A 26117-nucleotide genomic window follows, 5' to 3' on the forward strand; every position below is an offset into this window, starting at 1 on the left:
GGCTTGGACCCTATGACATTGTTCCCCTTGTGCTTCTATTTGGTTGCTGCAAAAGATTTCTTCCACTGCAGTACTGACTTCCTCTGTTGCCAGGGCTTCCACATGCAAAAGATCAATACTCTTCACGGAGCCTTTTTGCACACAGAAGTGCTAGCCAGAGAGCCACAGGATCCAACCAAACCTCTCTTTTCAACTGGAAAAAAAGAAATTATTTACTTTTTTTTTTTAACCCTTGTGGTTCTGACACAAAGCTCACAAGTGGGTACCAAGGCCCAGTGAGCAAGCCTAAAGACAAGATTTTCAAGGTATAAACTTACAGGAGTCAAAGCTACCTTTGTCAGATGATGAAGGAAGCTCTGACTTTTGAAAAGCTTGTCCCCCAGGAAAAGCTACTGGTGCTACTGGACTCACATCTTGCTCTTCTACTCCTGACCAACATGGCTACCCACCTGAAGGCATCATTAAATCTCAGAAGTCTGCAGCAGGCTTCCCTGAGTAGGATTTTCAGTGTTAAAGGAACATTTGCCTCAGTGCACTCTGATGATACTACATAAACAATAACGAAATATTCTTCAACATGATGGAAATGCAAACAAATCAGTAGTTAAGAGAAGATGGGGGGAAATCACGTTGACTCCAATATCTAGTTATTGACAAAAGGATAGCGCTGGGGAGTTTTAGCAAGGGAAATCTCTGTGTCTGAGTGGCAGGAATCTGAAGGACAAAGTTGTGAGCTACTGCATTAAATTAGTTTGCTCTGGGGCCATTTTTTCCAGAGCTATGACAGAAATCTGTGAGCTGGAGGTTAAAAAATTGTGAGCTAGCTCACACTTAGAGGGAACACTGCTGAAGAGCTATTCTTGATAAATTTTTCAAAACCACTGGAGAACAGTTAAGCATGGGAGGAAGGCAAAGGGCAAGCCTGTTACTTCTTTCCCCTGTTTCTCCCACACCATTAAACAAACAAACAAACCCACAGTCTCCTGCCAGAGCAGGTTCAGAAATAAACGTCCAACCAGGGTCAAAGCTAAAGCCTCCTCTTTTAAATCCTCAGAAATGATATGAGTCAAAAGATGGCTCCCTTTCCCCCTGGGTGACCAGATCATATTACCACAGTGGCTGCCAACTGCTATGACAAGCTACAGGAGACTGAACAAAGTGTCATAACATTAGGCCTGTTTCAGAACTCTATATAAAGAAATTTACCACAGTCATAATTCCAAATTATTTTCAGACATTTTTTTTCTATCGGAATTTTTTTAAGTACAGGAAATAAAGGAAATATGAGGCAAAGTACAGAAGCACACACATGCAGGGGTGCTACAAATCTGTATGGCTGTAATTAATTAAAGATTATGGTTTCTTATATGGAGTATAGCACCTGAAGTAAAATCCTCTTACTTTTATCTAGATGAAAATGCAAATAAAACAAATTTCAAGGGCCCATGCTTAATGGAACAAAGCTGAAAGTATAATTTCTATTAAAAGCTTGGGAAACAGGGGAGGTGAGTTTACTATTTGTTGGGTGTGTGTGTGTGTGTCTAATCTTAAAAGAGCTACTGAACATTGTCTTGGATCTTTACTCTCCGGCTCCATGCCCTTACAGATCTATTCTCCTTAGCTACAACTTTTCTTTTGTTATCCTTGACCAAAAATTAACAAAGAATTAAAAGTTCAAAAGAAGTAAATGGACTACATTGTATATAACATGCAAATTAAATAAAGGTAGATATATGAATTGCACAATTTATTCCAAAAGCAGAACTCTAGAAGGGGAGGGGAGACTAAAATAGATCTCCAGATCCACTCTCTAGGTATAACATGGTCAGAACATACACATTTGTATCAGTCTTAGAAAATGGTATTTTCTTAAGACAAAAATATAGTAATGCCTAATATAATATCTTGCAAAGGCATGCAGCTGCATGTTAATGTGTAATCATAAGTAGCTCTTGTAGGAAAAATTTTATTTTATTCTGAAAATTTCTTTTCTCTAGACATTTGAATCTCTGGATCTCAGATGTGAGCACAATACGCTTGTGCAATTATGTTCTCCAGTTGGCAGAACTAATTATATTTCTACAAAATCAATACAATGACTTAAAAACCCTGCATTAGAACGGAACAATTATTTTATCGCGATATAAATTCTATTCCCACAACTCAACTTAGTAAAAACTTTTCCAGAAACTCATGTTTTAACATTTACTGAAACAAAAGTTTAAAAATAGTTCCTCCCCTGCTCCTAACCACAGATTCTGTAGTACTTTAAGCTATAAATCTGTATCAGAGCAGACTACAGTCTCCAAACAGACTTTCTCCTAAAGAACTGGATGTTTTTGAGAATGTTTTCTCTTTAATGGCAACAAAAGCAAGAACTTATTTTTAAAACTGAAAGTCTATAGGGTGGGTCTGAGCACTCAATTCCTCATTCCAGCAACAGCCTCCACACTTCCACTGGGGTCTTGCACTATGACCCTGCCTTAAGGAGCGGCTTTGGAGAGGATGCAGGGAAATTAGCAAAGTTCTGTTCTGTGAGTGGAGCTTTGCTCCTCTTCTTTGGATTTGAGCCTTATTTTAGGTTCAAAAGTGCAACCAGCAAATTCCACAACTGCAAGTACCAAACTATAATCCAAATATTAACCAGACTGGATGAATAAGAAAAGAAGGAGTGCTTGTATGAGAGATTGTAGTTTCTAGTAAAATAATAACTACAGAGCTGTGATGACATCCATGCTGCCCAGTTTCTGTGTCAAAATGCGAGTGCAGACTGCCTTTTCTTAAGGAGTCTTCAAAAGTAACATGCATCATTTTGAGGAAGAGTCTACAAAACATGGCTTCTTGGAAATAAAATTGTCAAATACAAAATGAACAGCTCTCTTTTCCATCTCACATCCTGAATGAACTTAAAGGTAAAGGTAGTCCCCCGTGCAAGCACCAGTCGTTTTCGACTCTGCGGTGACGTTGCTTTCACAGCGTTTTCACGGCAGACTTTTTATGGGGTGGTTTGCCATTACCTTCCCCAGTCATCTACACTTTCCCCCCAGCAAGCAGGGTACTCATTTTACCGACCTCGGAACGATGGAAGGCTGAGTCAACCTGGAACCACCTACCTGAACCCAACTTCTGCTGGAATCAAACTCAGGTCGTGAGCAGAGGGCTCCGACTGCAGTACTGCAGCTTTACCACTCTGCGCCACGGGGCTCTTGGTGAATGAACTTATGAGTTTATTATAGAAACTATATGATGGTGAGCAAAAGCAGTAAGAAAGAAAGAATCAACCCCTGGAAACTATTCCAGGAATTCAGAAGTGGCACAAGCCACTCTCCCTCCCATAAATACAACATGGATGTGGGTTGCGAGGCTCAACTCAATCCTAGGTCTGCCTACCTTTTGCGTCAGGATTTACCTATGCCATGCTGGGATATCATCCCATCACATAAGCACATGTAGGACTTGACACAAAAAGTAGATGGGGTTAGGCAGGGCTTTTTTTGTAGCAGGAACTCCTTTGCATATTAGGCCTCACCCCCCCCCCTAATGTAGCCAATCCTCCAAAAGCCTACAGGACTCTTCTTGCAGGGCCTACTGTAAGCTCTTAGGTGATTGGCTACATCAGGGGTGTGTGGCTTAACATGCAAAGGAGAGCCTGCTACAAAAAAGCCCTGGGGTTAGGTTAACCAGCTATTATGTGAAGATCTTCACACAAAAGCTGGATAGTCATCTGTTGGGCATGATCCAGCTTTGGATATCCTTCACTGATCAGGAGATTGGAATAGATGGCTTCTAAGGTTCCCTTTGACTCTAGGGATGCTGACTTCCATGGTGAGAGCAGGCTTAACACATTTACCAGAAAATCCTGGTGCAATTCTCAGCTAAATAACTTCCCAAGCCTTGCCGGATGTGGCCAATTCTGCCCCTTCCACACATACAGACTATAATCTTTTTAAAAGAATTCTTATAAACAAGTGGTCTTCCCCATTTCTTGAACAGCAAACATAAGGATTTTTATGAATGTGTCATTTATATATAATGCTTATTATTCATTATTAATATCCTATTATTCATGTATATCGCACATGGAGGATGGGAAGGCTGCATGGTATGACCCAATCTCACCAGATCTCAGAAGCTAAGCAAGGTCAGTACTTGGACAGGAGACCACTAAGGAAGTCTCTAAAAAGAAAGGCAATGGCAAATCACCTTGGCTTCTCACTTGCTTTGAAAACCCCTTGCCGGGGACACCATAAGTCAGCTGCAACTTGACAGCACTGTACACACTCATAGCACATGTAATGTACAACACGATCTACAACAATATTTGGCTTGTTAATTGCACTGGCTCTTTATCATCTGTCATGAGATTGGTCCAATTGTATCTGGCATAAGAATAGGCTTTACTTGTGACAAGAACATACTATGAAAGATTAGGCCAGTGTGGGCATTTCTTAGTTTTCAACAGTGGCATCATTGGAAGACCATATTTCTCAGACTATACGACAATTGAAGTTTCCTGCAGGATTGCAGTATTTGATAAGGCACACTAAGATCACATGATGAATACTGATGTAAAAGAACTTGTTACTGCCTCACCTGTGGCAAGTAATACTGCACTATTTTGCGTGGAGAAAAAAGAAAACAAAAGTGTTACTCGCTCAGTCTAAATGTTTGCTGTTGTGTCATTTAATTTTTTAAAAACTGTGCCTGCATTTACTCAGAGTGCATTTATTATAGAACCAAACACCATTACAGATAGGCTTGACAGAACTCATTTGGGGATTCTGACTGATAAATCAGATTATTTTGCTAGTTTTTACACTTGTTGAAAGGTCCAGAAGACTTTAATTCTTTAATGACATAAGCAGTTGAACTTATGTAGTAAAATAAGCAGTGAAAAGTTAGCTTTTTAGTAGAACACAAGTTGTCATCATCACTTTTCAAAGTAAATGAAAGATCTATCCAAATGTGCATGCTCTACTTGTTGTCGCTGTTTTCTTTTATTGTACTGTTCTTGTAAATTCACTGGCCAATATCCAAAGAGTTACTTTAGGCACATCCAGGGGTGGAATTCTAGCAGGAGCTCCTTTGAATATTAGGCCACACCCCCTGATGTAGCCAATCCTCCAAGAGCTTACAAGGCTCTTTTTTGTAAGCTCTTGGAGCATTGGCTACATCAGGGGTATGTGGCCTATTATGCAAAGGAGATCCTGCTAGAATTCCACCCCGGGTACATCTAAGATGTTGCAAATTCCTCATATGATTTTAACTTCGCAAACCCAAAAATCTTACCACAAGCTACTTTTCAAAACTGCACTGCAACATGAGGGCCCAGGAATACTACGCCAGGACTCTGGATCTAAAGTTTCCCATTGACTGACTGGAAACAATTAAACAGTTTTGTTGGAAACTGGCCTTTGTTGCTGTTACAACACCCAGCAGTCAATTCTGATCATCAAAGACATTTTACTCAGATTGATCCAAGTCTGCAAAGCCTTCTTCCAGTCAAACATATGCAATGGACAAGATCTTACCATATAACATAGATCTTATTGCCTAGGCAAATACGGACACTTGGAAAGTTGAAATGGCACTGAATTCCATGCAAGGATCATTATATGTATTCTAGTATTTACTGAACATAGTATTAAAAATGAAAGCTGTGGTGCCTCCTTTTATTTCAAAAAGTGACACTCAGCACTCAAAGCTGGTTATAATTAGATGTGCAAATATGCTTACCACAACGGCCGTCTTTCTCCACGCATTAAATGATAACTACATCTCAGAGGCAGGCTTGTCACAGCAGGAATATTATTATAAACACTCCAGAAAATCTAAAGAGAATGATAATGGTTTTATAAATCCACATATAACAGAGAAGAGAACAAATTTTTCCTTTCTTGGTTTGAGACATGACCCTGGAAATGTCTTGTGCACCAGCTCTTTTAAAATGAGCAGCTACCGCACAAGGCATTAGAACTATGCCTCAGTGTGTTCCTGTTCTTAAACAAAGTTCTGAAATGGTAAAAAAGATAGTAACTAGCTTGTAAGAAACCTTCTGAAATCAAATGTAGCATTTTCAGTGTCCTCACACGTGAGGGAAACCTGTGAGTTTTAACAAAACTTCTCCTTAGTGCCTTTTTTGACTTTAGGTCCATCCTACCTAAAAACCTTTAGGTCCATCCTACCTAAATACAGGTTGCATTAAGGAGATATAACATTCATGTATCTCTGTAGACTGTCCTGGATGCCTCTCAGTTTAGCAGATGGCAGCGCAGCCTCATTTTCGATACTATAACTTAGTTTTCAGACTTTTTAAATTACAGAAATTTACAATTACACAGAAGAGAAAAATCCACACTGTATATGAAACATTAATCCTGCTAAACAGGTCCATATATTCTGATATTACCATCTCCAAGTTTGTATTTAACTCGAAAGCTGGCTCTCAGACTCTGATAGTGGAAGGAGAGTGCAGCCTACTTTTCAGTTATAAGAGGAAATACAAGGTCCCCTTCAAGAGGACTTTTTTTGTAGCATGAACTCCTTTGCATATTAGGCTACACACCCTTGATGTAGCCAATCCTCCTGGAGCTTACAGTAGGCCCTGTAAGAAGAGCCCTGTAAGCTCTTAGAGGATATGCTATATCAGGGGTGTGTGGCCTAATATGCAAAAGAGTTCCTGCTACAAAAAAGCCCTGCTTTTTTGTATATGCTGACACAAGAAGACAGAAAGAAATAAGTGAGCCTCAGAATTTAAAAATGCTAAAACCAGTTATGTTCCAATTCAGAGAGTGTATGTTGATCCTAGAAACAAGGTTCTGAGACATCAATCAGTGTTGGCCTCAACAATGACAGGCTGGTTTTATGTATCTTTTATGCAGTTTGTCTGTCAGTGTTCAGAAGAGTAAGCAATATGAATTCTGTGAAAGAATCTATTTAATTTTTAACTTTAGGTAAGATCTGGGAACACTGTGACTTTAACTTGAAACAAGTTATTCTAATTTGCAACATCTTAATTTTTTACCTGCACAGTTTGTACTGTATAGATCTTCTTTAAATTTGATGCACATTCAGCCGCTGTTGTACCAGGAAGAGATCTTTTTAAAAAAAGGAGGAGGAGGAAAATATTAATTAAATATGAAGTATGTACTTATCAAATACTTTAAATTGCATATACACACATGGACATATATCACACACACACAATTTTGAATATAAAAACAAAGCGCATGAAAACTAGGAAATCATTTCTAGTTATTTAAAAGAGCTTTAAATATTTAAAAGAGCTTCAAATATTAAGATGTAAAAGAGGGTTGCCATGCTCACTCTATGCAAATTGATTAATAATGTTAAAGTGGCAAAGTAAACATTTGACTAAACAGGCATATGACTATCCTTTCCTGGTGCCAAAGGATGTCACAGATTTGATGATTACTGGTTTTATTCAAAGCTATTTGACTAATACATTCTTTGGGAGCAGCTGGAAAGGAACAATATAATTCAAACATTTTTATTGGTTTTAGTTTATACAGCTATGAAGGCTGAAATCTGACATATAGGCTGCTTAAATCTGATTTAATTCAGTTGGATTTAAGCAGCCAGCAGTAAACAAGACTGCAGGTGAATGTGAAACAAGTAATTGTGAGAGAAATGGTGTATCTTCAAGTTGGTTTTGTCCACAGCAGCTCTTTTATGCAAATTAATTAACAATCATAAAAGATGGTTTGACTTCATTAATATTTTATCAGAGCAACAAAATGTCCATGTTTCCTGTTCAAGGATTACAAAACGTTCTTGTCATGCAAACATTTTAAATAATTTCGCTATTAATTTTAGACATAAACCACTAGATGGCAACATACTACAAATCTAGCATGACCCCACATAATGACTTAAATCAAACAAGTACTCATTGGATAAGGAAGGCTAGTTTAATCAGTAGTACGATATTTTTTTTATTTCAAGAGAATATTTGTTTTATTTATAGAAATGCTGAAACATGGAAAGCCTCAAACCATATGCATTTTTTTTTCTGCACTGACACGCTGTTCAATCTCAACCACACATATAGCCGTAAATGCTTTTTTCATAGATGAAGTTCATGGTAAAAGATAGCCATGGTTATCTCCAAATAAACTATGCCAGTCTATGTGCATGATTCACTTACAGACCTCCCCATAAGTATTTTGGACAACAGAGAGACACTGACCCTGGTGCAAATGTTATCTGCTTGATATTTAAAATTAATCTTCACAAAGACTACAACTGGCAGGCAGCACATCAAGATGGACTTCCCACTATGATCAGTAGAAGGGATACCGTACTGGATTTGGATTTAGTTCTTGCTCAGCCAGCATGGTGTAGTTGGTTAAGAGTGGTGGACTCTAATCTGGAGAACCAGGTTTTATTCCCCCCTCCTCCACAGGAAACCAGCTGGGTGACCTTGGGCCAGTCTCAGTTCTCTCAGGACTCTCTCAGTCCCACCTACCTCACAGGGTGCCTGTTGTGGTGACGCCGCTTTTAGACTCCTTAGGGCAGACAAAAGCAGAGTTAAAAACCTACTTTTCTTCTTGAGAGCCAGAGTGATGTAGCAGTTAGAGTGTCAGACTAGGAGCTGGGAGACTCAAGTTTGAATCCATCCTGCCATGAAGGCTGCTGTGTGACCTTGGGTCAGTCACACACTCTCAGTCTAACCCACCTCACAGGGTTGTTGTGAGGATAAAACAGAGGTGGAAAGAACAATGTAAGCTGTGTTGGGAGAAAGGCGGTGTATAAATGGAGTAAACAAATAAAGCTAGCGAATCGCAAAGGTCAATAAGCATGCTTTTTACAGCTCAGCTGCCGTCCCCCAGGCTGTAAAATGAGAACACTGTTGCTGTAAGAATAAAGAAGATAAAAATGTTAAAGACATCATAAATGTTCTACAGCAGTGAATAATGCTGGTGCAAGTGACTCTCTTTGCATCTTCAAAAAGAGTCATATCCTCAGGCTCCGTAGACGATATTATCTTTCTTATCAGAACCGCCAAGACAAATGTTTATTTGAGCTATTTATCTACTACTAACAGCAACTTCATCATTTCCATACCGACACAAACTGTAGAGATAATGCCTGTCTTCAAACTCTGCAAAGATTCTGCATATTCTCTTTTTGAAATATCTGTGACACTGGTATGAGTTACATTGCTACAAAATAACACATTTGTAAGAGCAGCCAGGGAAAGGAGACCTGGATTTAGTGTCCCCCTCCCAAATAGGTGTTGAGCAATGTCAACATTGCTAGGCATGCACAACCCAATGCTGCACACAGTTCTTTGGACTGGGGTTCTTATTTTTAATTCTTTATTTATGTAGTGGTAAAATATCCAATATATTTATTTGTGGGTGGCGTAAAGCTCTGAACTATTAAACTGTTTTTTTAAAATATGAGTAGAAGAGGCTTATTTTCAGTAATCTGTCTCATACAATACATGCAGGGAACAGAGCACTGCTGAATCATCATAGAGATAAATCTATGGTCCAGCGTCCCTTCCAGGTAAGAGAGCAGGGAACACATGCATAATAAAAGACAATGTGTTTTTAATATTTAACAATCTAAGTGTCACTACTCAAAGCAGTTATCACAGAAGATGGTATAGGCATACTATTTCAGATAATCCGCTTTTACCAACCCAAAAAATTATTGTTAGGCTTATGAGAATCAAAGGATACTGATGAAAATGTCACACTGACAACTAAAGTTTTTAGTTCTTCACTAATTATCTGGACCAACAAGTGGAAAAAAGTATAATTAAGTTTTATGAAATAGATCACAATATGAAAGTCAATCTGGTGAAGTGGTCAGTGTGTGGGACTAGAGTTTGAGAGACCCAAATTCAGATTTCTACTCAGTCATGAGGCTCAGTAGGTGACTTTTTTAACTTACCTAATAAGGTTGTTCTAAAATGGGGAGGGGAGAACGACACAATTCAGCCTGTGCTCCTTGGCAGAAAGGCAGGATATAAATGGACTAGGCAGATAGAACCTCACTCTTACATCTAACATTATTGGAAAAAAGTAGCAAGATAATAAAGCCAGTGATAATCTGGGGACAGTGAAGGGGACTGAGTCATTCTATCGCCCAGACAGAACATATGGAATTCTTAAACTGTTTCATAAGAATGACATACTGCCACATCTCAGCTGGATACACATGGCACAGAAATACAGTTAAGAATAGTTTTATATGGGTCAGTTTAGTGGCTTATCTAGCCATCATTAGCCTGACTCAAAAAGACTCTACTTTCAAAATGCTTCAGAGCAAGAAGTTTTGAATTTGACCATACTGATCTTCAGTAAATATTTTTTTAAAAATAAAAAACACCTAAGTCTCCCCATATTTAAATACACAAAGTAAACTCCTTCATTTAACAATCTTCACACTTGTTCTCAGCCTTGATTGATAATGTCATAGAATCACAGAGTTGGAAGGGACCTTGTCAGAATCCACCTCTGACCCTTCTAGTCTTCAGGCACCTGGCCTAGAAAATTCTTTTCCAGGAGCGTTTGACATCATTTAAGCTTGCTTTACTGGATGTTTTTTGTTCTCTTCTGAGCCTTTGCTGATTATAACATGATAATTTTTTTTAGCTGACTGATTTACCGTAAGTTGTTTTTATTCTTAGTAAGAGATAAGCATTTAACACTGCAATTCTAAACATTGTTATATCCTTCTAAATAAACCCATTGACCATAGCAGGGGTGGCTAAACTTGCTTAATGTAAGAGCCACACAGAATAAACATCAGGTGCTTGAGAGCCACAAGACATGAACATCAGATGTTTGAGAGTAGGCAGGCAGGAAGGAAACAGATGGAGAGGGAGGGAGGGAAAGCTGGAAAGAAAGCAACTTTAACTTTAAATGCATTCTTCAAGCTGTCAGCTGACTTGGCTTGGAAGAGTAACTTAAAGAGAGAAATGCCTTCTCCAACCCAGCTGACAGGGCAGTGGGAGCTTCAAGAGCTGCACAATATCTATGAAAGAGCCACATGTGGCTCCCGAGTCAAAGTTTGGCCACCCCTGGACTATAGCTTGGATCCAATGACTTAAGGTTTTTTTTTTTAATTTTACTTCCTCTGATGGAAAAAAGATGTTCTGTATCTAACAGAGGAAGCAGAAGAAGCCAATGAATCTAACCTGGATCTCCTTCAAATGATGAGATGAAAATCACAATGGATGCACTGTACAACCAATATCATAGAATCAGAGAATCACAGAACCATGAAGTTGGAAGTGGCCATACAGGACATCTAGTCCAACCCCCTGCTCAATGCAGAATCAACCCAGAGCATCCCTGAACGTGTCTCTTCTCTCCCCACCTCTTAGAGTAGTGGCCCGAAATACACTGAGGCATAACTAGCTTAATTCTATTCAGAGCAGATAAAAAGGGGTTTGCCTGCTGCACAAAAACCCATAACTACACCATATCACTGGAATTCAGACATTTGCTGCCTCTGTTGATGGAAGCTCTCTTGTGTCATCATGGCTAGTAGCCATTGATTCTCTCCTCCATGAGTTTGTCTAACCCCTTTTGAAACCATCTATGCTTGTGGCCATCATTACTTCCACTGTCAGTCAATTCCACAGGTTAATTACTTGTTGAGTAAAATAGTATTTCCTTTTGTTTGTCCTGAACCTATATCCCAGCAAATTCATTGGGTGTCCCTAAGTAGGGATGGGCATAATCCAGTTCATGAGCCAAAATTCAGGCTGAACTTGGGCCAGTTTGGAGTCCAGGAACTGATGTTCAGGAAAGGCTCCTTCCCTGTACATTTACTGGATTTTGGCCAGTTAGGTTGCTTGGGCCAGCCACTTAACCAGTTGGTTTTGCACACACATACAAAGGGGGGGGGGGGAAGCAAAACCAAAGGTTTAAATGGCTGTGAGCTGTGAGCCATTTAACCCCTTGGTTTTGCCCTTCCCCTGAAGTGGTCCGGAGCAAAAGTGAATTGTTAAATGGCTGCCAGTAGTCTGCTGATGAACTGTTCCTGGGCCATCCCGACCTGCTTTCTCCTGACCATGGAGAAAGGGGAAAATCCAGGGAAGGAGCATCACTTCCAGGGTGGATCCTGCCTCCCTTTCTCCCGGCTTGCTCCAGCTGCGAGAAAAGGGGAACTGAAGTTGCTGGACCAGCTAGGTTCAGGTGGAGCATATTTAGGTTGGTTCAGGGTTCAGTTTGTGGGCCACCCCAAACTGCCCTTTTTAGGTTCATACCCACCTCTACCCCGAGGGCAAGGAATGCTCTCTCTATCCATTTTCTTTCCCTTCTGCATTAATTTATAAACTAACGTCATGTCCTCCAACCAGCTGCCTTTTTTCCTCAAATGAAAACTCCCGGGTTCTCCAGACATTCCTCATAGAAAAGGTCCTCCAACCCCTTAATCTTCTTGGTTGCCCTCTCCTGTAATTTCCCAGCCCTTTATGATAACCCAACACATTTCAAGAGATATGAACAACACGTTATCTGATGGTCCATCATGTTTCAGGGGACTATCATTTTCTGTATCTGGATATGTCAACTGCAGATTTATCATTAACTTTAGAGGTCTGGAATAAAGTCCACCACTTGGCATGGATGAACACTCCTAACCTCAATAGGAATGTCTAACAAATTGAAATATTACACTTTCAAAGGAACTTACTAAGAAGCAGAAAGTGGAAGAGAGCAGGCAGAGACTCATGTCAGCAGAAGACATTTGTCAATATACTGTAACACCTCAAATGCTTAGAGGAAAAATTTAATGATACTAGCATAGTTCTCTGTGAATCTATCTTAAGAATTCCACAGTGAAAAGTTCTGTTGAAAGCTTAAAATAATATTAAATTATTTCACCACAACTTTACTGTTCAAATATTACAACATTTCACTGCAAGTTCAGTGTCCAGAATCACTGATACCAGAGTGGTATGTCTGGGCCAAGTTTTGTGGTATGATTCCTATTTATTTTCTCTCTTGTAAGTAGCTAATGCAGTTATGCTGCATGAATTCCCATCATGTTGGTTGCCAACTAATCAGGCTGAACTCAACCAAATGCCTGGCGGAACATGCCCTGTGGAAAGGTCGTAATTCCTGCAGGATGTTCTCTAGTACCAGGGCCTAGTTCAGGAAAGACACAAGAAGATTCTTAGTTCCAGAGCGTAATGCTCCTCTGGGGGCATATTGAGAGAAGCCATCCTGAAGGTATGATAGTCACTGTCTGCTAAGAACCTTAAAGGTCGAAAACTTAATCCAGTTGAATATGTGCCATACCAGGGGTCCCTGTAATGACCCATGTGGCTGCATTCTGGATCAGTTGAAGTTTCCAGGTCAAGAACAAGGGTAGGCCCATCTAGAGCAAATTACAGTAGTACTTGGCGATTATTGTTGGATGGATTACCATGGCAAGGTCAGGGCAAGACAGATAGAGAGTACAGTTTATACACTCACTGGAAAAGACAATAATGCTAGGAAAAGTTGAAGGTAGTGGGAAAAGAGGAAAACCCAGCACAAAATGGACTGACTCACTAAAGGAAGCCATGGCCCTCAATTTGCAAGATCTGTGCAAGGCTGTTAATGATAGGATGTTTTGGAGGTAATTAATTCATAGGGCTGCCACAAGTCAGAAGTGACTTGACAGCACTTAACACACACACAGAAAAACATGCACACAGTATAAAATGTATTTTTAAAGAACATTTTTTTAAAAAAGTAATAATAATGGTAGGATGCCAGTATGTTGCAATTACTGTAGGCAAGAGACAGTGGCATTTTCCAGACTGCAGCCACCTTTGGGAGGTTTTTTAGCAGTTCTGATGATCATGCTACCAGTGCGATCAGTTCACACTTACATGTGGGGTTCTTTCATTTTTCTTCATCACAGTTCCATCTATTCACATCCTCACTGAGGACTGATTTTCTGCTCCTCCCCCTTCCTTTTTTACGTATGCGCTGAAGTGTTGCAGCATTTCAGCAATCTCAAGGGGGCTGCACAAACCCCATTAAAGTACATTTCCTGCCCATAACATTACAACTGAGGGTCCTTCCTGGTGTATGTGTCTCACCGCTTACTGGTTACCTTGTTTCCTGCATTTGAGAAGTCTTTCTGATTGGTTCTCCACAAAAATTCTGAATTCCTTTACCTGACTTGCATCAGGCACACAGCTCCAGTGGCATACCTACAGTATCTGACAGCCAGAGCAAATAATTTTTTAACATCCCCCTTCCTGTGTATGATAAAATTGTCCAGTTCAGTGTTCAAGTGGGCTTATTCCCAATGAACTCAATGGGGCTTACACTCGAGTAAACATGCATGGAAAAGGGCACTTCCAGGACAAACCTGCCCTGGTCTCTGTTACCTGTACTCTTTCTTGGGGACAGGCTCCATGAAATTCCCCTCCTCCAACTATGCCTGGAGTGGTGGCTGCTCTCCCAAGAGAAGCTCTGTGTTTGTGCACACAAATCCTCACCCCCTTGGATGAGTCTTTGGCCAACAATATTCTTTCATGTTCCCATGAGGGCCAAGAGCTACGGGCTTTTGACACAAGATAGTCCTGCTGAACACCCTGAAATCTGCTGCCACCAATGCATGCGTAAAATACACCAGGCTGCTGGTTTTGGGCCTTCCAAAGGGACTGACCACTTGTTTCAATGCAGGCACCTTCCAGAACTGAAACGTTTTAGCGCTGGCATGCAAATATTTTTTTAAAGTTCATTGCACAAACCCTCCCTTTCTGGGTGGCAGCAATCCATGAGGCAGGAGAAAAATGTTCAGATTCCGAGCAAGAGGCTAACCTGCAAATTCATTCTGCAATGGTGAAAAAAACGATAGGAAAAACTAGTTTAGGAAAGAACAGGAAAAAAAGAGAGGAATGACTTGGACAGCGTGGGGATGTTAATGAAGCTGTCTGGACACAAGAAACCCCCCCCAGTAACATCAGGGGAATGAAAATGGAACATTAAGGCAATCAGGAAAATGGCAAACTGAACTGGGAAACCCAGGTTCAGATTATTACCAGCCCTGAAAGAAACCCAGGATTCAAACTGCCTTAAAAGCTATATGGTTATCTGGCATGTTTTAATCCCAGCTGTGCAAAAAGGTTTGCACCCCTTAAAAGCCACCTAGTTTTTCTAGGAGAGAAATTTGAAGATTACCTTAGGCCCTCCCCTCCCTCCTTTAGCACACTTAAGTAGGCCTGCTGCATTAGCCATCTTCACATTTTCACTGAATGTATGAAAGGGAAACACATGGACCATCCTGGACGTCCCTTCCAACTCTATGATTCTATGACCCCCACTAGAATTACACAAGTTCAGCTGAAGTCTGGAACATACAACAGTGACAGGGCATGTATGGAAACCATGAAGTTGTATCTTGGCTCAATTCAAACTTTCAGCTGAATGCATGGAGGTTGGGATGGGAATATGTAGTGCTGTGATTTATGTCTGAAAAGGACTACTGTCTCTGCTTTTTTCTGCCATACATCAACATTTGATATTTAAAAGGCGGTAGGTTTACATCCTACCACCATTTGACCTTGTCTCTGGATTCAAATTCTGCCTCTACCATAAAGTTACTGTGCAGCATCAGACAAGTCCTCCTGCTTCCAGCTGCAATCCCCAATCTGTAAACTGGGAATTCACAGCAATCCCCTTTTAATAGCCCAAAGCAATCAAAGGGTTTGCCATGGCACCTTCTTCCCCCAATTCTGTTGTTTTCTTCAGCTGTTCTTCCTCTATGATCCCTTTTTAACATGTCTTGTTTCCTTATCTTCCTTCCTTCTGATTTTCTTTGTTTCCTTCTTTTCCATTCCATCCCCTTTTTACTATTATACTCTTTCTTTCCCTCTCTGCAGCATGTGGACCTCTAAAAGTCAATGGAAACTGCTTTAGTTTAAGTTCATGCCTAGCTCATGAAATTTCTAAGCTATACACTTTGCATTCAGAAAGCAAACATAAAGGGACGGAACATGAAACGATTGAAAGATTAACACCCATTGTTAGTTGGGTGACAGGCAGTGAAGTCCTAAGAACACTTTCCTGAGAGTAAGCTCAGTTGAACAGACCTGAGTAGGAGTCCAAGTAGACCTACTTAGGATTTAAGAAACTTAAGATGGATTGTCCAGCAAATTGTTCTACCCCAAGCAAATAATAAAACCAAATTGGAGAAGCCTTGCATATACACACTGACACCTACAGGCACAGGTGACTTGCAGCTAAGGTATTTAAATTAATTCTATTTTTTGTATTTGGCAGTGAAAGAGGGTGAACAGCATGCTTTTCTCTCTCACCTAGAAGCCAGACTTAATTATATGGTTGCCACTGGTGACAGGGTTACTGCAATTTTGTATCCCTTGGGGGTTGGTTGTAGTAACAGATTGTGAGGATAATGTTCTCCAAATCTGGCCACAGGTGTTGTTTTTCTTCTTGTTTTGTTTTTAATTGTTGTTACTTAACATGTTCTATGGGAGAGCTGAAATGTTCTGAAATAAGCTCTGGCTCAACTATTGATGACGTTCACTGGGCAAGTGAATTTCACACTGGCTTGTTAGCCCTTTCTCTGTTTGATCTTACTTCAAAGGATGGCTTTGAGAATAAATTAAATGCTAGATTACTACAAATTCTGTTCTTTAAAGAGACTGTGGGACAAAAATCTAAATAAAGATGTAATAAATAATCTAAAAGTTAACTACCCTTTTCATTGTCCTGAGATAGGTATGTGATAGGGCTTTTTTCTGTAGAAAAGGCCCAACAGGAACTTATTTGCATATAAGGCCACACCCCTGATATTACCATTGTTTTGCACAGCACTTTTAAAAAAGAAAAGGCCCAGCAGGAGCTTATTTGCATATTAGGCCACACCCCCTGGCACTAAGCCAGGCGGAACAGCGTTCCTACTCAAAAAAAGCCCTGGTGATAGGTGAATGTATATCTTAACATGTTTTCCCATCACACCAATCAACCTATTGCCGTGAAGGGGTTCAGCAACAGGAAACCGAAACACACTTTTTATATCTTTGAAAAGATAATCCATCTTCTACATGTGGAATGTCCCCCTGCTAACATCGGTCCCAGTGTATAAAAGAGGGGAAATGCTTGCATTTATGGCCAAACAAAGCTTTTAGGGTGAAAATGGTAATAAGTTGAGTGGTTATGATTAACAGTACCCCCCATTACCACTGGGACTTTTGGGAGGACAGCTACTTGCCCATATGCTGAAAAAAATTCCCCTAGTACTGACCTGGATAGCTCAGGCAAGCCCGATCTCATCAAATCTTGGAAGTTAAGCAGGGTTGACCTCTGGCAAGTGCTTCAATAGGAGACCTTCAAATACCAGGAGTCAGGGGCAGGCTTTATTCTGCCACCCACCCTGAATATCCTCCGGGCCCCCAGTAGGGGTCACTATGACTTCCAGGTGCACACACACTCACACATATAAATATAACCCCCCCCCCCCCAAAGAAGAAATTTTCCCTAGTGGACACTACTGGTCAAATGCTTTTTCTGAAAAAGAGACACCTAGTCCAAGAAATGCACATACACTACTAACAGATATTGAGCCTGATAGTAATGAAAATTAAGAATTGTATTAGTTTGCATAAATAAGACTTCACATCAATGACAAGTCACTATAGTTTTACCTTAAGTGCAGGTCTGCAAAGCCACAGACAAAAGTTTTAGAAAACCTCTCATTTATGCCTCTGAACAATCAGGTATGGAATCTGTTAGAAACTAGAGATTGTCAGCTTTGTTTTTTTCCTTCAGCCTGTCAATATGCCACAAATGGTTATGAATGGGTTAATAAAAATTTCTGTGGACTAGTAATTTTGTGGACTAATATGAAAAGCTTCAATATATTACAAGTTAAAGTCTCACACTATCCCCCCCTCCAAAAAAAGAGTGGATTGTGGGTGGATTGTGATGTTTATAAATCCTTTGAGCAGGCAAAGTCAAAAGTGGGCTTACAGTGCTGGAATCCTTCCCCCTATACCTATACCATGCAGACATGGCAACCATTACATGTAGCAAAGTTACTCTCTGAAGGGGGGTTTAGATGTGTTAGACCAGAGGTGTCGAACATGCAGTTCGGGGACTGAATCAGGCCCCCAAGCAACTGGCTGTCATCTGCTTTCTTCTCCCTCTCTCTTGCTTCCTTCTGCATAACAGCTTGCTTTGCAGGGCTTGCTCAACTGCACAGGAGCTACAGAGCAAAACCTCAATTTTCTCCATTGGCTGAGGCTCCTCCCTTGGGGAGGAATAGCTTGCTTTGTCAGGCTCTCTCAATTGCACAGCAGAGCTACTGAGCCAAACATCTCTTCCTCTGTTGGCTGAGGCTCCCCCCCCCAATTCCCCTGGAGAAGGAAGGAAAGAGCCAAAGCTTCCTTTGCCCAGTTCCCTGGATCCCATGGGAGAAATACAAAGAAAGAATCCTTAAGAACAATGAATTCTAACATTTTAAGCACGTTTTAAGTTTATATATATATATGTGTGTGTGTGTGTGTGTGTGTGTATCTGTGTGTGTGTGTTCTTCATAAAATTTATATCTCTGCTACCTGATCTTAAATAGGCACACATATGGCCTGGCCCAACATGGCATATTCTGGTCCAACAAGGTCTCATTTATGTCAGATCTGGCCCTCATAACAAATGACACCCCTGTGTTAGACTTTAACTCTCTCTAAACAATTTCCAATAACTAGCTGGACTTTAGAAACAGAACAAGAGATTACTGAAAGGCAATTCTAGCACACACTATGACAGTTACTGCAAAGTTAACTCCAGAGTGATCCTAACACCTTAAGAATGGTGTTGATTAATTACTTTTCTCGATTAATGACTGTACCAGTAACTATGTAATTTTTTACATAACTATCAACTCAAAGGGCAGCAACACCTACCCCCTGGGGCACACCTGGAAAGCAGTATTTTATTTTTAGTCAGAATATAGTAAAGAAAAGGCTAAATGGATGTTTTAAAGTAAAAGCTATAGTGTTAGAAAATAATGAACAGCTATTTAAAAACCACACTGCTTCTGCTGACATTTATAGTGCTGTCCACATTGCCACATGACATCATTTTGCCACACAATGTAGACAAAGGGTTCCACGGGAAGTCACCATGACTGCTCTGTGTTCCTTCCCTTCAATATACTCTACTCTAACTATTTCACACAACCTGGATAGCCCAGGCTAGCCTGACCTCTTCAAATCTTGGCAGCTAAGCAGGGTGGTCTTGGCTAGGCCCTGACCTTGATAGCCCAGGCTAACCCAATCTCAGAAGCTAAGCAGGGTCTCTTGCCTTAAAAACAAGTCCACCTCACCACTGAGTAGCGCATAACGCTAAAAGAACTAGAACTTCTGTCCGCCAGACAATCTTAGGATCTCCTGGCTATTCTACACAATGCCATATAATTATTATTCACACAACATAGAGGCAAAATTTTCTGCAGTCACTTATAAGCAAAGTTACATCCTTCTAAGTCTACTGAAGTCAATAGGCATAGAATCATGTAACCATGCTTAGAATAGCTGGGTTAGTGTGCAGCAGATTCCAGTCAAGTAGCACTTTTGAGGCCAACAAGATTTTGTGGGGTATGAGCTTCCAAGTAGCTGTTCGTCAGCTACTCAAGATGTGCTTAGGATGGCAGTAGCACAACCAAAACTTTATGCATACTATTGACACATATGCTCATTTACAGGCTTACTGTAAGAACTGACATTAGCTGAACCTCATTATCATCAGCCTCCTGAGTCCTATTTCCTGAGTTTATAATCTGTACATCTCACAATAGTATATACATGAAAGTATTTCTGTTTCTATGAATTTACGATTTTCTATCTAAACCATGCAACTATTGGTAAGAGTTTGTTCTCTGCATTTTGCTCCATCTTGTGAAGGTTCCTCTTACAACACACACAGCTATAGATGGTTAGCATTCAGTCTATTTCACAACTGTCTAGTTAAGGCAAGCATTATTTCTCAATGATCATGTTTATTTTTAAACATTAGAACTGATCATGGTTGGAACCATGGAACCATGGAGAATCCATCAGCTTCCTTCAAAGGTTGGCTCCTACAACTGTGTACAAGTATTGGAAAGCATTTTCCTTCAGTACAAGAAACCTTTCTTCAGCAAAAGTGGGAAGGAGTTATAGGATTCAACCCTACAGTTCCAAGTTCCTTATGCCACTACAGCTTAATTTCTTTATAGCCATCTGAGACAATCATTACAGGTATAAGAAATGGGAACCTTTCCCATCATTTTGACACTGAGGAAACTCCCAACAGTAGAGAAAAGCTGTGTGTTTCCTGACTTGGTTTTAAACTTAACAGAGGTATCTGACTGGACATTGCTCAAAGTAAAATGCTGGATTAAATTACCTTTGGTCTGATGATCCTGTTATATTTGCACATTCCTTAATGTGAACTACTGGAATTGCTGCAAAATTCGGCCATGTCTACCTATTAAAACTTTTTAAAAACCCTATTCCATCCTGAAAACTAACCAGCTTTCAGTTAGATTTGAAAGCCAGGAGGGGGAACTGGCTCATGATTCTTACCCTTACTTATTCACACTTCCAATTATTAAAACAATTCAAATTACTTGAGGAGAGTTAAGCTGCCCCAAGCAGTCCTCAGGATAATGGTCGTAATAATAAGGTAAGTTTTCTGACGGAAAAGAATCTCCTTTAGATTTTTTTTGTTTGTTTAAAAATGGAACTAGGAGTTAAATCAAGCTATGGATGGAAAGGCTAATAGGCTCATAGTAGACTGTTCCAGTACAGTGGTACTCAAACTAGACACAAGTCTCCACTTTTTGTACCTAGTACTGACAGCTGAAACATATGATTTTCATTGACAAAAGCCCCACCCACTCCAGTTTGTGAAGGCCAAATGTAGTGAAGCCTGTGCCACTGAAATACAAGGCCTGGAAAATCTAAACAGCTCCATGGCTATAATCACCACACAATGTAGCATGAAATAGGAGCTCTGAATTTGATAGCAGCTATGGAAATTGAACATGTGCTCTTGCTTGTTAAAAAAAGGAGCAAGTTTCTAGCTCTTCTGTTATGAGGGTTTTAAAAAAAACAAAACAGTTTTTGCCAAATGCTTAGGCAGTGAGAGGGGCAAACATTTTAGTTTCTTTCCCAGCTCACTACTCTAAAACATTTTACTCCAGCAAACTGGAAAAAAAAGAATAATGTATACAAATTAAGTACATTTCCCCATTTTATATCATCTCCTGTCGTATAGTACAAAACAGGTTTTCCTGGATGGAACTCAGAAGCAGGTGGAAATAAAAATCTATGGCTTTGTGTTAGGAAACCCAGATGTCTCTAGTGATGTTCATAAAAGACGTTATTTTGGAGATTTTAGAAATTTTAGAGATGTGTTCCATTTTTGTAATCTGCCCTGAGCATGTTCGTGGGGTAAAGTGGAATAAAAATCCAATAAACAAACAAACAAACAAACAAATAGGATTCCATGCTAAAGTCCTAACCATGATATTGGAAGCACCATTTCATCAGCTAACAGAGATGTCATGGCTTCCTTTGCCCCTTGTTGAGCTTCCTGAAGCCTTCTCGCAGTTTTTCAGAACTATTTTTTTCATGCAGATACCTCTAACTGTGGGGATATTTTCTTGTTTCTATTATCTGCTTGGTAATTTAGGATTACAATGCAGATGGGTTGATGCAAGAAGTATACTGCCTCTGATTAGGAGGAGCTAGCCTAAATCATCTTACTTTTCACTCTTACGATTTACTGGAGTCTTTGTCCTGCAACAAGCTGTCAAGCATGTAGCAAAACACTTGATACAAGATGACTAACCTACAATTCAGATGTGACTGAGATTAACTTTGTTTACAGTGAGGCAGGAGAGTGGCAGCTCCGTGTGTCTCAACATAAAATGAGGGGCAGATGTAAACACAGAACCCTTTCCCCTGAACACAGTTTTTTTCCCAAGCACCTTTTTCCTTATCCAGGGTCCAGTGACCTCAGATGGGTGAGTCAGTGAGAGCGGATATAGGAAGTTATGTAGTACACGCTGAACTGCCCCACATCTGGTTTGGCCTCAGCATTTCAATTTTGCTAAATCTTTTGGCCCTCAGCATTTCAGTTTTGCTAAATCTTTTGTAAGGAAAGGTGGTAATCGAATGAAACTAACTTTAACAACATTTTGGGCCCCAGCTAGCTGATCAGTGGAGGATGTTTATGCCTCAAGGACTCATTCCTTTCTCGGATTACAAAGTCAGATCCATAAATGAAAACAAGCCTTCCACCTATTATGAGCCTGGACTGGGCAGGACAGATCATGGAGTTATAAAAAGTGAGGATAAAGAATTCAACAGTTAAAAATAGAACAAGAAGAAAGATCCTCAGTTTGACTCTGGAAAGCCCAAAGGAGTGAGTCCGGATGGAATGTGACAGATATTGGGAAGAAGACCACATGGTTTTAAAAGTTGCTGAAAAATAAACAGTAGGTGAGATTTTAGAGTTGTGTTCCATCTTCATAGCAAAGCACTTTTTTGTATTTGTATGTAGGATTTAAAAACACACCATATCATTGCTACATTTTGAAAGCCACCCCAGCAGCCTTGTATAGAAAGGGAAGATAGATATTTCTTTTTAAAAAAGGAAAAATAAATAATTTATTTCTTTAATCTAGATTAACTACCACACAGTTCTTCCATAAGAAAAATTAGAATCCCCATACCATCTAGAAGTATGCACTGAAATATGATGACTGAGTGCAATCCTAAAAAGAGCTTATACCCTTCTAAACCCACTAACTTCAATGAAGTTAGAAGAGCTTAACTCTGTTCAGGACAAAGCAGGAGTCAAGTGTCACCTTTAAGACCAACAAACTTTTATTCAGAATGTAAGCTTTCGTGTGCATGCACACTTCTTCAGACAAGGAATGAGGTACAGTAAGCAGAGTTACATATAGCTGGTGGGGTTTGGAATGCAAAGTGGTACAAAGTTAAAATCCAGTAGCAGAATAGTAAAATTAACAAATTCAGAAAAACTTTGATCTCGGTTGCATTGGCACGGGAAACCAATAAAATAGTTACATGTCAGAATGTGAGAATGTCTGTTAATTATTCTATTGCTAATAAGCCTGGGCCAAAATGAAGTTTTCTGAATTTGCTAATTTTGCTATTCTGCTATTGGATTTTAACTTTGTACCACTTTGCATTCGAAACCCCATCAGCTAATTGTAAGTCTGCTTACTGTACCTCATTCCTCATCTGAAGAAGTGTGCATGCACACGAAAGCTTACATTCTGAATAAAAGTTTGTTGGTCTTAAAGGTGATACTTGACTCCTGCTTTATTCTACTGCTTCAGACCAACATGACTCCCCACCTGGATCTGTTCAGGATGATACTGTGAGGACAGTTAAAGCATTCTTAGGCACAATGCCAAACAAATACACTTCCTTGGTTTGCTTTTAGGCCAAAAATAGTGTGTGTGAAAACAACCTATTTTCTCAGCCTAGGGATCTTATATCTTAGAGACAAAGCTTCCAAAGAGCAACTAAATATCTTCAGAGATAGTTAAATAAATAAGAAAGGCCCATCCAGTCCAACACTCTGTGTCACACAATGGCCAAAAAACCCAAGTGCCATCAGGAGGTCCACCAGTGGGGCCAGGACACTAGAGGCCCTGCCACTGTGTCCCCCCAAGCACCAAGAATACAGAGCATCACTACCCCAGACAGAGAGTTCCAAGGATAAGCTGTGGCTAATAGCCACTAATGGACCTCTGCTTCATATGCTTATTCATTCCCCTCTTGAAGCTGTCTATGCTTGCAGCCACCACCAACTCCTGTGGCAGTGAATTCCATGTGTTAATAACCCTTTGGGTGAAGAAGTACTTCCTTTTATCATAATCTTCTTTACGGTAAAGTTAATGACAAAGAAGCTCAGTGCAACAGATGATGCTAAATTTTAGTAATTGTGGGTCATTTCAATAATCATTCTTTTCCCAGCAGAGATAAACCATTCATTGGTAACAACAGCCTCCCCCTCCCCCCTCGGGGGGGGGGAGCTAGACCGGTTGAATTTCTACCTACCAAGCAAGGCACAAGATCACTTCTACAGGTGGGGGAGACTCAGCACATATTTAGAGGCACGGCTAGTTTACACGTTGAGTCCCACCACTGGCGTCCTAAAGGCTGAGCCCCACCACTGAAAACAGACGCCAGGACTAAACGTTCTTCTCAAATTAAGGCTTGTAAATAGGAAGGGAAGATGGCCTTATGCAGAAAGAAACTGAAAGGGGGCTGGTGGTGGAGGAAGCGGAACACCGAAGCAAAAGGCAAAATGAGGGAGACTTGAGTATTGGAGAGGGAGGCCGAATAGGCGAGGACAATGCGGGAGAAGCGAAGGGCTGCTGCGGGGTGGAGGAGCCAATGAAGCGGGACTCCGATATCTCCCTCTCGCCTCTCTTGACAGAACAGTGAATTGGCAGTCAGCGTGGGGGAAGGGCTGAGCAGAAGAGCCCGGCTGGACAAAGAAAGGCCAATCTCGCTTTCCTCCCCCTGCCGGGCCGGCCTAAGAGGGGTAGCTTCCAACTTCAGCTCCCCCAGGCCTGCGTCCCACCGCAGCCGGGCCAAGCCGAGCCGGTGCTGCCTGCGCTCTCCTTCCCCATCCGGTCTCCCCGCACTCACTTGTCGAGCCAGAAGGTCCAAGGCGAGTGAAGCGGAATCCCGCCCGACTCGGGCTCCAGGCCACTCAGCCGCTGGGGGTCGAGCTCGGCCTCGTCGTCCTCCTCCTCCTCCTGCTGCTGGTGGTGATGGCGAGGCGGCGGGTGCGGGGGCTCAGGCGGGCCCGGCTGCCTCTCGGGGGGGCTCAGCGCCATTGCCCTGCGCTTCCTTCGGCCCAGGCTGAGTCAGCGCCGCCTCAGTGAACGAAAGCCCGCCCGCCCTCTCGCTCTTTTTCCCAGAGCTGCATGCACCGCCGGCGGGCAGCAGGGGGCCCTGCCTGGCCGCCGCGACTCGACCACAGGGAACTGTTTCAGGCAGGCGCGCACCAGAGGCCGCCAGTCGTCCTCACGAATTGTCTCCCAGAAACGTGTTTTAAAGCAAACGGGAAAGGGCAAAGTGCTGTTTAGTCCCAGTACTTTTCAGCCTGAAAAACTCTCCAGGAGATGCCAGCCTCCAGGTGAAGCCTAGGAGTCCCCCCCCTTCCCCGGAATTACACCTTATCTCCAGACTACAGCGATCAGTTGTCTTGGAGAAAATGGATACTTTAGAGGGGAGACTTTATGGCATTGTGCCCCACAGAGGTCCCTCCCCTCTCCAGGCCCCATCCCCAAATCTCCAAGAGTTTCCCAACCTAGAGCTGGCAACCATACCTACCCCATTCCCTCGCCAGTGGCCAAGGGCATGTGGTAACCCTGCATCGCACTTTGGTCACTGAGAAGACAAGACTCACTGGAAAGAGAATAATGCCAGGAAAAGAAGATGAGATGGATAGACTCAAATGACAAAAGCACAGTTCTCAGTTTGCAGGCCTTGAGCCAGGTTCTTAACCACTTGACGTTTTGGAGGCCTCAGGCCATTAATTCATGGGATCACCCAGGCCTCGGATTCAGTGGAAGTTCACAGGAGCACAGCTCTTGAACCTTTCTGACAGTTCCATCTCCTCCTTCCCACCTTGTCCATTGAATAGCAGGTGCAGCTGCATAACAATTTGTGGATGAGCTCCACCATCTTTTTTCCTACAAAACGAATAAGTGGGAAGTGACTTGATGGCAGTTACACACACAATTTAAGTACTTTTCAGCGGGTGTAGTGGTTAGAATGTCTGATTAGGATTTAGGAGATTGGGTTCAAATCCCCACTCTGCCATGGAAGCTCACTGGATAATCTTGCATCAATCCTTCTCTCGGTCTAACCTACCTCTTAGGGTTGTTGTGAGGATAAATGGAGGCGGGGGGAATGATATAGGCTGCCCTGAACTCCCAGGAGGGTGAAATGCACCATACAAGTAGATGCTGTGTCCAGGACTTCTTGAACTGGGCCTGGTGAGACCCATGTTCAAATCTCTATTCAGCATGGAGCTCACTGAGTGATCTTGAGTGAGATGGCTCTACAGTAC

General features: G+C 41.3%; 1 protein-coding gene across 1 annotated transcript in view; it reads right to left on the reverse strand.

Moving 5' to 3' along the window:
• The window catches only part of EIF4E3 (eukaryotic translation initiation factor 4E family member 3), a 32508-nt gene extending 7546 nt beyond the window's left edge, over positions 1-24962 (reverse strand). The window contains exons 1-3 of the mRNA XM_060239548.1: positions 24686-24962; positions 7025-7097; positions 5737-5831 (exon numbers count right to left, since the gene is read on the reverse strand). Of these exons, the coding sequence (XP_060095531.1) occupies positions 5737-5831; positions 7025-7097; positions 24686-24876 (359 nt within the window). The 5' untranslated portion in view covers positions 24877-24962. The remainder of the gene's footprint in view (positions 1-5736; positions 5832-7024; positions 7098-24685) is intronic.
• Between the last annotated feature and the right edge of the window lie 1155 nt (positions 24963-26117).

This window comes from Heteronotia binoei, chromosome 5 (genome assembly GCF_032191835.1).
Source record: "Heteronotia binoei isolate CCM8104 ecotype False Entrance Well chromosome 5, APGP_CSIRO_Hbin_v1, whole genome shotgun sequence".
In the NCBI taxonomy this organism is placed as follows: Eukaryota; Metazoa; Chordata; class Lepidosauria; order Squamata; family Gekkonidae; genus Heteronotia; species Heteronotia binoei.